This window comes from Papaver somniferum, chromosome 6, assembly GCF_003573695.1.
Source record: "Papaver somniferum cultivar HN1 chromosome 6, ASM357369v1, whole genome shotgun sequence".
Taxonomy (NCBI): domain Eukaryota; kingdom Viridiplantae; phylum Streptophyta; class Magnoliopsida; order Ranunculales; family Papaveraceae; genus Papaver; species Papaver somniferum.
The window spans coordinates 38,818,392-38,834,732 of NC_039363.1; the positions used below are offsets into that span (position 1 = coordinate 38,818,392).

Sequence of the window (16,341 nt, forward strand, 5' to 3'; positions counted from 1 at the left end):
CAGATGAGAGATATCTTTTCCATCCTTTAAGTCTCCCATCCATTTTGTCTAAAACACTATCAAAACAAGCAATTTTTAATTTGTGGGTAAAAAGTCGTGCTTCTAAGTACTTATCATCTATGGATATTTTTTTGACATGGAAATGATATTTTTTTACCAAAAAGCTATTACGAACTTAAGGGGAGAAAAAAATCCCAGATTCGAAAAAGCTTATATTTAGACCGAGGTTTTGCCATAGGTTTCTAATGTTTCTAGTAGACCTTTGATATGCTTAATAGAAGCTTTGCAAAAAAATGAAACAGTCATCCGCGAAATGAAGGGATGATAAAGGGGCCTTCAAGGAATATTTTGAAACCAGCAATGATGCCTTTTTTTTCGGCATTAGACAGAAATCTGGAGAAAGACTCCATGATGATTGGTAACAACTTTTTCAAGATACCAGAAGTAACGATAATACCTCACAAGATCCAAGACCCCCTTGTTTTATAGAGTGTGTGAGGAATGTCAGTCCCATTATATGATGTGCGACAGAAGGAAAGCAAGTGATTTTTCCCCTGTCCGCTCATTTGAAGAAACTTTGGCTGAGATCCATGAGGAGTTTACTCTATGGACCTCATCATCCCGCGTTCGTCATGATTGACTAAAGTGTGGAGTAGGAGTATGGTATTACTAGATTGCAAATGCATGAACTTGCTAGATAGTTGAAGTAGTGTGGCTTCAGTCTTTTCAGTTTGCATTTTCTGTTTAAGTTCGTGTTGGGTGAAGCTGATCTTATGATCTTTAAAGATAGCACACGGTGTGTTAGAGTAATTTTCTTTGGTTATTTACTTTCATTAAAGGTCGTGTGTTGACCTTTGATGCATGGGAAGGAGTCCGAAGTCTGGGTAATTTGCTTTGGTTGTTTACTTTCATTAAAGGTCGTGTGTTGACCTTTGATGCATGGGAAGGAGTCTGAAGTCTTTTACGTAAGGTTAATGAATGAAGGTGGTATTTAAACAAAAGTCTTGTCTCTTTTAGCTTAATGTAAACCTAGTCCATTGGGGAAACACTACATAGTACATCAAGCCAAAATATACAATAAAAGACGCCGAAAGTAAAGGCAAAGAAAACCAATTGGTGGCATAGGCAACGACCTCTACTGAGATGATGCCACGTGTACATCAGATTATTTGTACTTACAAAATATAAATTACTAACGATCCCAAATTTGCGTTAAGGAGTAGGTATTTTTTTTTTAGAAAAAGTTAGGCAAGCCTAACAAATAAACATAGATGTTGTAGTACCATTGCCCAATCTGATCGCAGTGTTACTTTCATAGTTCTTACAAGCAATATCGGTGTTTAGAGATTGCAAATTTTGTAATCTATGTATGAGGCTAAGACTAGTTAAGACAAAAGTTACATGACTAATTTTTAAAGGAGTGTCTTCACTGGAGCTTTTCCTTGCTGCGTCATAAGTGTGAGAGAATCTTCCCTTGATAGCTTGATAATAGAGAACTTGGAATCTTAATAGGATTTCATCAGACTCAGCTTGTATTGCAATATTTGTGTGTTGATGTTCCTGTGCCCATTCGTAAGCTAGTTCTGCTCCTCCCGTGGCTCCTCTTTCTCCCAACTGGCCCGAGTATCCTCTGCTATCAATATAGTTTCCTGCAAAATCCAAGATTGTCAGTGCAGAAAAATGTTTAAGAGTAACAGGATCATGTATGGTACATGTTATAATTATGAAACCATAGTCCTGAGGGTTTTGAAGATTAATGTTATTAGAAGTTATTCTATCAACTTGATTTGGATCAGCATCATTAAAGTATATGTTATTGAGAGCATGAGTAGGTAATCCGTGGACTCTGTTAAAGTCACATAAGTGTTGTTTAATGCTAATCGCAGTTTTCTTTGCATGAGGCTTTATACTTTGGAAAACTAGATCGCATCTAGCCTTCCAGATGTACCAACAGATGATGGCATAAGTTGTATGTCTTTCAGAGTTATTTGTGGTTATGAATTCCTGGATCAAACTCTCCATGCGATTCTCCAAGAACTCCATGCCAGACTGCAGTAGCAGCAGGACAGTTAAGGAACATGTGTGTCACATTTTCTTCCCCACTTTTGCAAATTTGGCATATAAGATCAATATAGTGTAGAATACTTGTTGTTTTTGCATTTGTAGGGAGAATTTCATGTGCACGTTTCCAGATAAATATTTTTATCACGTGAGCCACATTTATTTCCAGATAGCATCCCAATTTCTTGAAGTGGGATCATTTTTGTACAAATTGTCTATCTTTGACTTGTACATGGCTTTCACAGAGAATTTGCGAGTATCATTTAAGTTCCAATGTATGTTGGCTTCTTCCCCTGGATGAGTATCCAAAGAACAGATATATATTGCAGTATTGGTGCTGAAAATATGGTGGACTAGCTGGGTATTCCAGCCCCCTTGTGGTGTCATGAGCTGAGAGAGCAGCTCAAGATGCTGAGGACAATGAGATGGTTTTACTAGCTTGTCAGTTGTGTTAGGGATCCAAACATCCTCCCAAACTCTTATTTTGTTCCCTTTGCCAATTTTCCAGGTGCAGAATTGTTTTATATTTTGAATTCCTTCAAGGACCCCTTTCCAGATCCAGGAATCCCCATCTTTGGATTTTGTATCCATGTTTAAAACATTTCTTCCCAGAAGATATTTAGCATCCATTAGTTGATACCAGAGTGAATCCTTGTCTTGTTTCAGTCTCCATCCTATTTTGGTAATCATGGAGTTGTTAAAGAGTTCCATGTTCATGAAGCCTAATCCCTCAAGATCCTTTGGTTTGCAAAGAGATGTCCATGCTTTAGTGTAGTAACCTGTGTGGTTTTCCAGATTTTTGCCCCAAAAGAAATCCCTTTGTAACTTGTTTAGATCTTGACAAATTTGTTTAGGGATTCTGAAGCAATTCATTTGTTATATACTTGTTGTTAATGTGACAGTTTTAATGAGAATCTCCCTGCCAACTGGGTTTAGATGAGTATTTTTCCAACTTGAGAGTCTCAGTTTCATCTTGTCAACTCCAGGTCTAAAAGACTTTATCTTGATTCTATGAGTAAACAAAGGAGATCCCAAGTACTTATCATCCAGCTGTAAATTTTGAACTCCCATTATGTTGCTAATTATTGGAATAAGAGAAGGGTCAGTGTTTTTGCTGAAAAAAACACCTGATTTGCTGAAATTGATTAGTTGGCCAGAAGTATCACCAAACATATTGAGAATATCCTTGAGATTTTGTGCTTCATTTTTATTGGCTCTGCAGAAAACCATGCAATCATCAGCAAACAAGAGATGATTGATAGAGGGTGCACCCTTGCATATCTTGATACCATTGATTATACCAATATCTTCAGCATGAGTAAGAGTTCTAGAAAGAGCTTCCATGCAGAACAGGAACAAGTAAGGGGACAGAGGGTCTCCTTGTCTAAGGCCTCTAGAAGAAGAGAAGAAAGAATCAGGTGAACCATTAATCGGAACAACAGAAGTTGATATGGAAATGCATTGCATTGTTTTTTGGCACCATGAAGTATTGAAACCCATCTTTGTCATAACAGAATTGAGGAAATTCCAGTCTACTCTGTCAAAGGCTTTGGCCATGTCAATTTTTATTCCCATGTTTCCTTTTTCACCTTTGACTCCTCTTTTGGATCTCATAGAATGGATTAGCTCATGAGCTATAGCAATGTTATCTGAAATTTGTCTTCCAGGAATGAAAGCAGGTTGGTATGGGGAAATGATTTTGTTTAGGAAAGGTTTCATTCTTTGAGCTAACAACTTGGATATGATTTTGTAGGTAGGTAGTATTGCAAAGACTTATGGGTCTGAAGTGGCTTGGGGAGGTTGGGTTATCAATCTTGGGGATTAAGGTAATGAAGGTGGAGTTCATCTCTTTTAGAAGGTGACCAGAAATGAAGAAATGTTGCACCATCTATACTATATCCTCTCCAAAAATATCTCAGTTTGCTTTGAAGAAGTTTGGTGGAAAGCCATCTGGTCCTGGAGCTTTGTCTTTTGCCATACTGAAGAGGATAGCTTTAATTTCATTGCAATCAGGTGGTCTGTTTAAATTGATATTATTAGTGTTGGTGATGGTGGTGGGTATAAGGTTTATTATTTCAGGGTTTATAGAAGGTGTTTATGTTGTTGACATCTGTGTGAAGTGATTTGTAAAACATGTCTTCAATTCTACATAGTCAGAAATCCAGTTACCATCATTGTCTTGAATTGTGTCAATCTTGTTTCTCCTAGTTCTACAATTTGTTGCTCTACGGAAGTAATTGGTATTTTTGTCTCCTACTTGATAAATTGATCCCTGCTTTTAATCTTCCAAAAATTTTCCTCAATATCCTGCCACTCACTTAGCTTTTGCCTGGCTGAGCTGACTACAACACTTCTATAAACTCTGAAGTAATTGTCATGCAACCAAGAGAGATATTGTTTACAATCTTCTATGTTAGTTTTGATATTGCCATAAATCTCTTTATTCCAAATCCTGAGTTTTAACTTGATATCCTTGAGTTTCCTGGCTATAAGGTAAGCACTTGAACCAGAGAGACTTCTCTTCCAGCACTCAGCAATTATTTCCTTGCAATCCTTATGGTCCAGCCAAGGACCAAAGAACTTGAAAGGAATTTTACCATTTTCCAGTTGGGATTGGAGTTGAGGAAGATAGGGTGATGGTCTGAACCAATGGCTAGCATATTAGAGATAGTAGTGTTTGGATATAGGAGCAGCCAGCTTTCAGTTGTTAATCCTCTATTCAATCTTTGTTCATTGAGTGCAGGACCACTTCTTCTGTTAGACCAAGTGAAGGGACAGCCCACATTTCCCAGATCAATTAAGTCTAACTCAGAAATTTTGGTGTTGAAAATGTTTGCCTCATTGATGTCCAATGGTTGAGTACTGTACTTCTCAGTATCATGCAATATAATATTAAGATCTCTAATAATCAGCCAAGGTATAGAGTGAGTGAGGGCAGTTTGTTCTAGAACTTTCCAGGACTCAATCTTGCTCTTAGTATCATAAGGGCTACCATTGTAACCAGTAAAAAGCCAAGGGGTACCATTGGTGGGCTTGATTATAGCATTGATATGATTTTGGGAGCAATCTAGAATCTCAACATCAAGATTGCTTTTCCATATCAAGGCTAGTCCTCCAGCAGTACCACTGGTTCCTCAAGGATTAACAAACCAGTAATTTTGGACATTAGCATCATGCATAGTTTTTCTAAGCTTTTCTTGTTTCTGTTTTGTTTCAGATATGAAACAGATATCCGGACCCAGTTTATTTAGCATATCATTGAGGTACTTCTTAGATTTCTTTTCGCCTAAACCTTGACAATTCCATGCCAGGGAGGTACAGAATTGCTAAAAATAAGAGACATGGGGTATTTTGATGTGGGTCTTCTAGCAATGGGGTCATAGTAATACATAGTGCTACTATGATGGTTAAAATGAATCAGGATAGCAGAGATAAATATATATGGTGTGATAAATGATTTACCTCAGAATCAGTGGGGATGTTGCCAGAAGCACCATTGCCATAATCACCATTAGCCAAAAGGGGGATGTTGGAGTCCAAGGGTTCTGCAAGTAAGTCTTCATGGTCCTTGAATCTTTTGAGGCATTCAGGAGCAGTTGAAGAAATGTCCATGGGATTTTCATCAGGAACAGGTTTCTTTCGCTTTGGTTCAGAATTTTTAGCTGCTAGAGATTGAGGGATGTGATCCTCAAAGATATGATTCTTCTTTTTGGCATGCCAAGTTTCCTTATTTTTCTTAGCTATTTCAGCTTCCATCCTTTCCTTAATTTGACTAAGGGTTGGTAGGGTATTGAAAGGATAAAGTTTAGGAGGAGGGATATTTGGGAAAATACCAGTAGTATCAACAACTTGAGTCTTGTTATTGTTAGAAGAGCTAGTATGTTTGCTCTTGTAGCAACTTTCAGTTTTGGAAACTTTTTCTTGTAATTGTTGGCAATTTTTATTGGATAGCTCCAACTTTATGTTTCTTACTTGACATGCTATCACATCAGGGTGTGGAGTATCAGCTTCCTCAGTAGAAGAGGCACCAAAGGTTATAGGATCACTTGAGGTGGAAGCAATGACAACAATATCTTTTTCTAGCTCCAGCTTCTTTGCATTCTTCATTTTGATTTCAAATTCAGCTGCAGCATCAGCATCAGAGTAAGATCTGTGGACTACCTTCCTTTCATATTCCACAGCTTTTTGTTGAGGGGTTTGTGGTGGGGGACTTGGTTAAGGGGTGGGGAACTGGTTGTAGTGGGATTGGGATGGGGTTGGAGGTATGGGACAGGGGGGGCTTGGATGATCCAACACTCTACAAATTTTACAGAACTTGATTCCATTTAGAGCATAGGCAAATTCTAACCAGTGAGAAGTTGTTGGAGTTTCATAAGCTTCTATCCCAAACTTGAGAGGTCTGGTAACATCAATAGTGAATTTTACCTCCAAATTCTTTTCATATATATCTCACCCATAAGCTTTTTTTTTGCAGTTTGGTAGACTCCAACAGGTCTGAGGATGTTTTGAATATCAGGAATAATGTGGGTTGGGATTCTTTTGACGAGGTGCCATATCATCACCTTTGAGAACTGTTCTTCATGTATTAAGTCTGGTCCTCCTATATGGACTCCAACTAACACCATTAGCTTGTCAAAAACTCCCCTTGTTCCTCCATTTCTCAAAGTAGTGTAATCTTCCTCATGGGTTAGTCTGAGAATATAGTAGTTTCTCCTTCTATTCCATATCTCCATTTCAGCTCTGCTTTGTAGTTCCCAATTGTTGTTGATGAAGCTAATGACTCTTGAGGTTTGGAAACATATGTTACTACAAAGTTTACCAATGAAACACCATTTCCAGTCAATTGGTTGTTTGGTTTTGACATTCTTAGGGTTAATAAAGACTTTAGGAAAAAGATCTTCAGGGGTAGTAAGAGCTTTATTCATCTGCGAAACAAGGTTATCTATGGAGGGAGTGGAGGTTGAATTTGAGGAGGAAGCCATAATGAGGAGAAATATGTTTTTGGATGGAAGAAGGATGAATATTGGGTGTTGGTTACTGGTTGTAATGAGGTGAGTATTCCAACCAAAGTGATGGGGCGAGAAATTGCAGGCTTTAATTTGAAATTGTGTCACGGGTGGATTTTGCAGTTCTTTGTTGCTATCCATTCTTTGATGCCCTCCGAGGCATTTGTTGTTTTGCAAGAAGTTAAAGAGAATTATGTAATTTGTGTAGGAAACTGAGTTGCAAGTACTAAGTTTTCCAGGTGGCTAGCAATGAAGCTTGTTGGACTTTGTTGAGCTTTCGCTTTCTCTTGTAGAAGGACTTTCAAAAGCTGAGAGCTGAGATTGATGGCTAATGGGATTTGGCTGGTTTTCCTGTAAAGAGAAAAATAAATATAGCTAGAAAACAAGTTGAGAAATTTACCTTGACGCAGATGCAGAGGTTTTGGACGATAGAATAAGAAGTTGATGACCAGGTTTTTTTTGCACAAGCGAGTTTGATAATGACTAAAGCCTAAGACAGGGTCCATTCCAGCGACAAAAAGGAGGTCAAGAAAACTGGAAGTTATACCAAAAGATCCGTGGGTAGGACCCGAATCCGAGTTTGAACCCGAAAGAGTAAATAGCTTGGGGTTGCCAAATGGTTCAATCTCTGTCGCAAGAGTCAAGGCAATTAGAGTAGGTATGCAGTACCTAATCAAGTGGTCAATAGGCTTGACAAGGCATAATTGCGTCTGACCATAATGTTTAGAGTTTCTTCCCAATTTGGTTAAGAGATAATCATGAGAGATCAACGGTTGAGATGAAAAGGCAGTTGCTCTTCCCAACCAAATTTTCAAAAGAAAAAAACTCTTCAGTTTCTCAAATAGTTTTTTTTTCTTAGAAACACAAAGGAAATTTTTCATTTTCTCAATCAGTTTCTTTCTCTCGGAGACACTGAGAAAACCAGTTCTCATAGCCTTAGCAACAATTGAGCCATGCCGCGTGTTTTGTATTGTGAAGGAGATATTGTAGAGGAGACACCAGAGATACTGATGGAACATACATTGGATTGGTACAATCCTCGTATTCCATTGTCGAGTTTGCCATATGGGATTGCTTTTCCAAATGGAAGAGAAGCCGCCAATTATACCCGGAATTTCAATTGGCATTGGGCTAATTTGCGCCATAATAGAAGAGTCAAGATAGAGCAGGGATGTGATCAAATCCCTCCCGGTCTTGGTCCAATTGTGAAGAGACCCCGGTTCAATTACCCTTTGTCTGATCAGGTAATAAGATTTGGCATGCAAGTATTTGAGATAGTTGTTTGAGTTGTCAAAATTACCCGTTTGATTTTGCATGCCATGTAATTGATTTCTTAGGTTGTTGGTGGAATCAATTCTCCATCCAAATTGCAGGGTAATTCTGGGAGTGATATCAGTGGTGCTTCTGGTGGGCATGTATTTCAAAATAGCGTGAATGAGATTGGGAGTGGCAGTGGGGATGTAGGAAGTAGTGGAGAAGGAATTGGTGGGAATGGAGGAGCTAATAGTGGTGATAGTGGACAGGCTGCACCTCCACCTCACCCACTCGGGGATAGAGTGTGGGGAGTTAGAGATGGTTGGGTGGTGTTTGCTACTCATCCTCGCCATGGCCGTTTTGTAATCAACGAAGGAGTGGTTGTTGTCGCTGATCGATTTGTTGTTTGTGGTGGGGTTCGTCAGGGATTTTACGGCATTACCATGCCAGCACCAGTAAGAGCAGCTATTCGGGAGGACGCCACTCTGCCTATGCCACCTCATTCTATATATTTCCCCCAATTGGAGATGTTGACACCAGTGATTGCAAGGATTGCAGCAGATGTAGCTGCAATAGCAAATGCAGGTCACGGAGATGTTAACGTCGTGCTTGTCGGGGACGATCTCCCACAAGATATGCCCAATCCCATTCCTGAACCAGAGCCTGTCGATCCCAATCAAGGAGTGGAGCAAGGAGTTGGAGCTGCCCAACCAACTGATAGTACTGCGAAGCAAACTGGTGATATTGCACCTCCATCCCCATTTGCAGATGCAGGGGCAAACTGAAATGGCAAGCAGAATTAAGCTAACCCAGGTAAGGTGAGGTGTAGACCATAAACAAAGATAGCAAATACTTTTGAGTTTTTTGGGAAGCATACTATTTTGGTTTTTTTGAAACAGCTTGAAAACTTGATAATGCTTTTGATGAATAATTTCTCTTAAAGTGAAGTCTGTTATGATGGATTTGGGTTTTAAGTGCCTAATATGAATGTTGTACTTGTTAAAATTATACTTCTTCCTGCCATTAGAGGATTTAGCTTCGATCTTGTGACTTGTACTATTACCAGAGAAAAAGTACTTAGGATTTCTCACATATAATCTTATCAGGGTAGATTGTGAAACCAATTTAACTATGAGGGGAATTAGATTAGTAATACTTACTTGGAGGAGTCTTGGATTAAGACTCCAATCTAAGGGGAAGAAGTATAAGAAGTAGAGGCTTGTCCAAGGAAAATAGCTTAAAGCAGAATGAAATTGCTTGATTAGAGAATTAGAATACTCCCGAATCAGTTCACTTCTTAGGTTCTTCTGAGACAAAAATAAGATAAAGATATTGATTTCTTCAATCAAAGAGTGTTCAGATGTTAAAGAATCCCTATCAGTAGTAGTAGAGCTGCATAAGGGGAGCTTGCTCGGAGATCTTAGAAGAAGATTAGTGTGTTGATAGGACTTCATGGAAGGGGGGTTACCAGCTTCCAGCTCTGTGAAAATAGTGATTTGTATCTGTATCGGACAAGAAACAAAACCTTGAGAACAAATGACTGAAGAAACATTTGTGAACTATCAAATTATCATATCACGACAAGAAACAAATGACTGAAGAAACAAACTCACCTTAGAGGACGATCTGTAAGCGGAAAAACAGCACAAAGAGTTGTCTTGTTGGCAGCCTCTTTACTATTCAGTTTCGGCGAAGGTTCTTCCACACCTTCTTGTTGGAATTGCTGAAACCTCTGCCATTTTCCATCCACCGTTCGGTGATTGTGACACCACAAAACCTTGGGAAGATTTTCAGTGTTCTTGTCTGCACTCTGATACATCAAAAAACATATCATGAAAGTAAATGTGAACTTGCAAATGTAAGTGGCGTGATTCTTCAAGAGAATCTTGATTATTATTTGAACTTATTAATATGAAAAAGACACTTATAAAAGCATAAAACAGCAAATAAGAAAAAAAAAAAAATCTTATAGCAGCAACATGACATTCACGGTCACTTTCTTCAAATTTTAAAGCAATCATGCCAGGATAAAGGAGGAGGGTGGTGATAGGCTTGGTAAGCCAGCGATAGACCAAAAGAGGGAGAGAGCAGTACTAAATTGGGTGACCGCTTGGGAAGTCCTCGTGTTTACTTTGTTTTTTTGGTTGAAAACTAAGCCATTCCTTTTGAAAGGGCGAAAATAGTACTAAGCTGGGTGACCGCTTGGGAAATTCCTGTGTTTCCTTTATAGCCTACCCCAACTTGTTTGGGACTTGTGGCTTAAAAGAAGAAGTAAGTACAACCAAAATCATCAGCTAATCCTCATAAGTGGAGCTTTTTTCATATTTCATGACTAACTTTTGAGATGCCAAACATGTCCAAATAAAACTTGTCACCCGATAACAATATTACTATTATTGCCTCTGGCGGACATAGCATTGGTTTTTTCAAAGGTCAGTAAACTACATATAAAAGAAAGCATTAAACTGAGATCCAAAAAAGGAAGTGAAAATTAAAATCAGTTTGGGCATTTCCTGTAAAGAAAATCAGTTTGGGGATGCCTAATCAAACACGAATTCGGGACATTTTTGGTTTTGCTCAAGTATTTGGGGTTGGTGGTGAAATGAACCGACCTAAAATGGATTTCCTACCTTTCAAATCTACTAATCCATACCACTGCAGTAAGATGTTCATTCCTAACTTCGACCATTGACACACTAAGGTAAACATGAAGTTATAAGAAGTGTATGCCATGCTAATTAGATATTAATATTATGCTTTGGGTATTCAGCGAGATGCTAACAAAAGGCACCTTTCTATTTAGTCCAGTGGGAGAAACATGAACTGTTTGATCCAAAACTCAGATATAAATTGCATTCAGTCCAGCAATATGTTTCAAATAAAATATGATCAATAATTGTTGAATTCAAACCTAAAACTACTTTAGGAGGATTGTTATCAACTTTCAAACAAATCAAGCATCCATAGATGCACCAACTAAAAATCAAGAGACACATTTTAAGTCAGAAGTGTATGAGGAATTTACTGGTTGAAATAATTACTCTAGTGAGAGATTTATATATCCTTGGTAGAACGGATCTTTGAGTCGACGACAATGTATGCACATGGAGTAAAGCTCTTAGCAGCTAGCTAGATGAAATCCCCAAAGCCCATCAACAACAAAAGTATGACTCAATTATCGTGGCAAACTAAACTAAATAATGATGTATAAATCTAAACAACATGAAATCAGGATAGAAATTCCTGACAACACAATGGAGAAAACAATAGAAACATTCCTAATTTTTACTGGTAGTGAACTCAGCCCGTCACTATCTTAAACTTACCAACTAAAGCTCGATTTTGTTGTTGTTGTTTCCACTGTCTCTAACTATCGGCTAAAATTCTAATTCGAAGGTATTTCAGCTTCAACTGAAACCCTAGATTTTGAGTGGAGGGCGAGCAACTTCTTACCTTTCCACTATTGAAGTTTGGAATCAGTGAGGAATTAGATTTGACTTTTATGATTCTTCTAGTTTAGTGTGGGAGGAAAAATTAGAAGTTGGTTCAGAAGGCAGGAAAAACTAGAGAGATAGACTGAGAGTAATGTCCTGAATCATATATTTCATTACAACAACCATTCTACTGATAATAATCCTCACATTTTAAAAAAAAAATTGTTAATAAATCGATATAAGCTATTACTTTCATGGATTGAACATCTCTTATTTAAACAACTTATCCTGTCTGAGATTTCCCATTGCTGAGGCATATAAAACTCTACATAAAGCATGACTTCAATCACTGGTGATATAGTCAAAAACAGTTTCAACTTTCATTAACTGCTTAATGATTCCGACCTAAACCTCATCAAATACGAAATAACATCAAAGATCAATCTAAAATAACATGATTTCGTGCTTATTGAGGGCAACCTCCTGATTGATTTTTTATCTAGCTGCTTTCAGACAAGTCATCTAATACACTAAAATAAGAAATATAGCCAAATGAAATCCAAATTAGGTCATATGGCTGGAACTGTCTTAGGAATGCCTAAACATAACGACATTATGTCCTGTAGAATTTAAAACAAAATGAAAGTAACAGTACCGGAGTTGATGGTTCCTCTTCCTAGTACATTAATTCTGTATCTGTTGATAAGCCTCTTCCGGAAACTTGTCCCAACCTCCCCATACAATTCCGATATGAAGCAGACTTCTTGTAAAAACCTGAAAAATGAAGATTATTACTGTCAATGGGATAATGCTGAAGATTGTTTATTGGTCATGTCTGAGAGTTTGAACCCTTTACCCTACAACTCTTGACTCCATGGCATCTCTCTGCAACATGCAACCATCTTCCGGAAATGCATGGTGTAAAAGAAAGGTTTTTGCCATGATTGTTAATGTTCTGCAAAAGGTGAAACCCAGAGGTTAGGGATATATAAGATGCATTTATTAAATTGCTACAAAATATCTAACAACAACTTCCAAAGATTTAATGAAAATGAAAGCACGCTACATGTATAGATGAAAGAAGAGTTCAAGAAAGTTGTGCAGTGAATCTAAAACAGAAAAGTAAAAACCTATGACAAATGCAGATTTCCATATCTACTCTCTTTTTTTGTAATGAGGGGTGCTTTTAGGAAGATGCCTAAAAGACAATTCCATGATTTTGCAAAGAATCACAAAACATTATTTTTTTCTTTCTTGACCATCTACACCACGTCACCACCAGAAAAAGGGAGTAGGGCGAAAGCTAATGACTGTTAAGTTGTTGACAATAGATCATAGAAGAAAGTTCGCCACAAGCTCCCTTATCAATTACACTTGAATAGAAAACATGCAGACAGCAAACTTTAGAACGACACCCAGAATAAGATGGTTACTACTTTTGGACGGCCGAACATGACAAAACTTGATGTCCACATTATCAAGTTTAACAAAATTCACTCAAGCTAGTGTGCTTAACTGCTCAATAATTTCCTATCACTGTTGGAGTAGTCAATTATAATTTCCACATGACAGAAGTTACAATATGAAAGAAAATTATCTCATATTTAGAATTCACTTCACTACAAGGTAGAGGAATCCCACAAAAATTATGGATATTTTCAAGAAGAATAAGTAATAGCAACATGATGCTACAAACAAAATTGCTTAAACAAAGAACTAGCCAAATTGATTGACATAAAAAGAAATGAGTTCAAGCAATGAATGGTAAAGAATGAAACTCAATTTTGGCAGCATGTTCTAGAACAATTATGATAGTAATGACAAGGAGGTATATTAGTCTGACCTCTGTTAATGAATCTGTAGGCATTTTCTGCATCTTCAATGAAACTGCCATCCATTAGCAAGCACAACGCAGTGGGTTCTTCTAAGATGCTTAGCAGATGATGGCAACATACCTGACGAAAAGATGGAATTTCTTGCAGAGAAATTCATTTGAGATCACAAAAGTGTTAGCTTGGTAGCTGCTTGATCCAATTCCTTCTAACAGCTCCCACCCCCTCGAGCTCCACAAGTCTTAAAGTCCCAGACAATCTTGGATATCTCCTCCTGAGGTAAATCTAAACCTTCTTGTTTCACTGATCTATGCAACTTACAGAAGAACTTCGGGTCTTGCAATCTTGTATACTCATGCAACACTCGCTCATGACCAGGAACCCAATTCTTGGGGAATGGGGTGTAATCACAAGAAGGAATCAATGACATGTGTGAGAACTGAATACCACTTATTGCATCAACAAGTCCCATCCTAAAAAGATCTGAAGATTCAGACGCCCCATTGTTATGGTTCTCTCTCAGTGGACGACTAAGATCACGTGTGGCAATCTTGTAAACCTTCGCCCGCGATTTTAATCTATATCTTGCTGCATAAAGCTTAGCTAGGGAACTGCGTATCACATAAGAACAGAAACCCACCACTTTCTTACGGTTATCTGCGTACCTGTACCAATCTGCCATTGTTTCGAGAAACTTATTCATTTGGGAGTTAGTATGTGCTTGGCTTGAATAGAGCATTGCGGTACAAGGTAGTGGCTGGGGATCCCTGTCACCCTTAACAAATTTAAGCCGCCTAAACTGGTAAATACATTGTGGCAAGCTAGCAGTAACCGAAAGCAAGGTTCCAACTTTTTTTTGGCTTACAATTTTTCCTCCACTTGAAGTGTAACGAAGTGTTGGGTGAATCACTCGGCGGCATATTATATGATCTAGAAACTGAATTCCCCTAGTGATATGTTCTATTTCAAATTCTGAACTGTCTAATCTTAACCCATATTTTGTCTCACAAAATTCAATTAGCTCCTTCATGAGATCTACAGCGTCCTCTCTAGGGCCTCGAATTCCAACCAAGAAATGCCCCCCGTATCGAATAAAATCCATTTTCCTTGTTTTCTCCTTCCCACTCGACGGGACAAACTCTGGCCATGCAGGATTATGACTACCATCGTCAATCGTATCTTTCCAGATTGAATCAAACTTAGAAGGGCAGAAAAAATTAACTATCTTGCCTTCCATCCACGTATCCAATTCATGAAGACATACATTAGAAAGCAATGGACTCAAAATTCCACAGTGACCATACCAGGGGACTCTGATAGCTTCTTCAGGAGCAAAATCAAAGAAGGTTCTTAACCAATATGGATCAGGTTTTGGCTCATCTTCGTTCAAAATTTTCCTCCTAGTTCCCTTCTTCTTGTTCTTCTTCTCCTTATTTGTTCTTTCCACCTCTTGATTTGATTTAGGTCGCGTCCTAGTTCTGTCCACCTCTTTATTAAGTTTAGTTCTCGTCCTAATTGGTGTCGTAACTGCCGATTTTATCAAACTCAATACCTTTTTATCCTTAACACCCTTCTCTAAACAATTCATTAACACATCTTTACCCACATGTTCATAAATCTCACTCAAATCCCCTTTCAAAAACCAAAGGTATCCAGCAAAATTACTACGAATACTCCTAATTACGGTGTGCGCATTCCTACCAGGTCGAAAAGCATGAGACTTAGATGAAAACCGAGGCTCAAAAACAGGTTCTAAAATCAACAACAAAACCTCTTGAACTATACGATCTTGAAAACAAGGTTTATCAGACTGTAACATGGCTAGAAGTTTACGTCTTGAAAACAATCTAGTAATAGGTTTATCATTTGGAGAACGAATAAAGGGATGTGTCTTCATTCCCCATACAAAATGACCATGTAAAACTGCATTTTGTAAAGAGAGAAGGCTGCTTAAGACGTTCGAATGAATAGCATTCCTCTGTGGAAAAGAACCAGTTTCTTCTGCACAAGAACGTTGATAAGCCAAAACCCATAGATCAAATTTCTTCAAAAACCCAGTAAGATTTGTAAAGGGTTTGTTAATTTGGCTCGAAAATGTCCGAAACCATAATTCGCTACATACCTGAATTGGGTCTTCTTTCATTAATGAATAAGGATCTTGCTGCTGCTGCTGCTGTCGTGGCGGTGGTTCATTTTGTTGATGGGTTTGGTCTCTTAAGTTAGGGTTCTGTGAGATTGTCGTAATGGCTCTGAATATGAATGTGCAGGGAAGGTGTTTGATGGTTTTAGTCAAAGACATATTTATTTCCGCAATCATGAAAGTTGGGTTTCGCAGGGAGAAGAAGTTCTGGTCCTCGTGGGAAGTGAGGTTTAGTAAGCATCCGGAGAGAGCAATATTCAGAAGGAAAAAAAAGAGTCCTGTAATGGGAGGGAAAGAATGGATTCGAGGAGGGAAAAATTTCAGGTCAATGATGGGTCAACGTAAAACATAATCGGAATAAACAAATTTTTACGAAATACCAACCCTACCCTCTCTTAATTACTGTACTTAATTGCACGTGCCTTTCGGTTTATAATGTTGTTCTTCCAAAACCCTAACTTTTTCATAATAACGACTGATTGAAACCTTATTTAGTCGAAATTCTTCTAACAGTGATTATTATCTTCGAAATCATGGATAAAGACTTGCTAGGCGAGGAAGATAGTTTAGCTGAGGAAAGTATCCACACTGATGGAGAATCTTCTTGGCCTCCG

The 16,341-nt window shown here is 38.2% G+C and overlaps 1 protein-coding gene across 1 annotated transcript; it reads right to left on the bottom strand.

Moving 5' to 3' along the window:
* Window positions 1–8,962: 8,962 nt before the first annotated feature.
* On the bottom strand, window positions 8,963–15,932 carry LOC113287348 (nuclear intron maturase 1, mitochondrial-like). Its single transcript, XM_026536082.1, has 6 exons — window positions 13,599–15,932; window positions 12,612–12,710; window positions 12,411–12,529; window positions 9,935–10,131; window positions 9,482–9,823; window positions 8,963–9,102 (listed from the first exon to the last, which is right to left on the bottom strand). The coding sequence occupies exon 1, from the start codon at window positions 15,902–15,904 to the stop codon at window positions 13,796–13,798; it is 2,109 nt and encodes a 702-aa protein (XP_026391867.1). The 5' UTR covers window positions 15,905–15,932; the 3' UTR covers window positions 8,963–9,102; window positions 9,482–9,823; window positions 9,935–10,131; window positions 12,411–12,529; window positions 12,612–12,710; window positions 13,599–13,795.
* Between the last annotated feature and the right edge of the window lie 409 nt (window positions 15,933–16,341).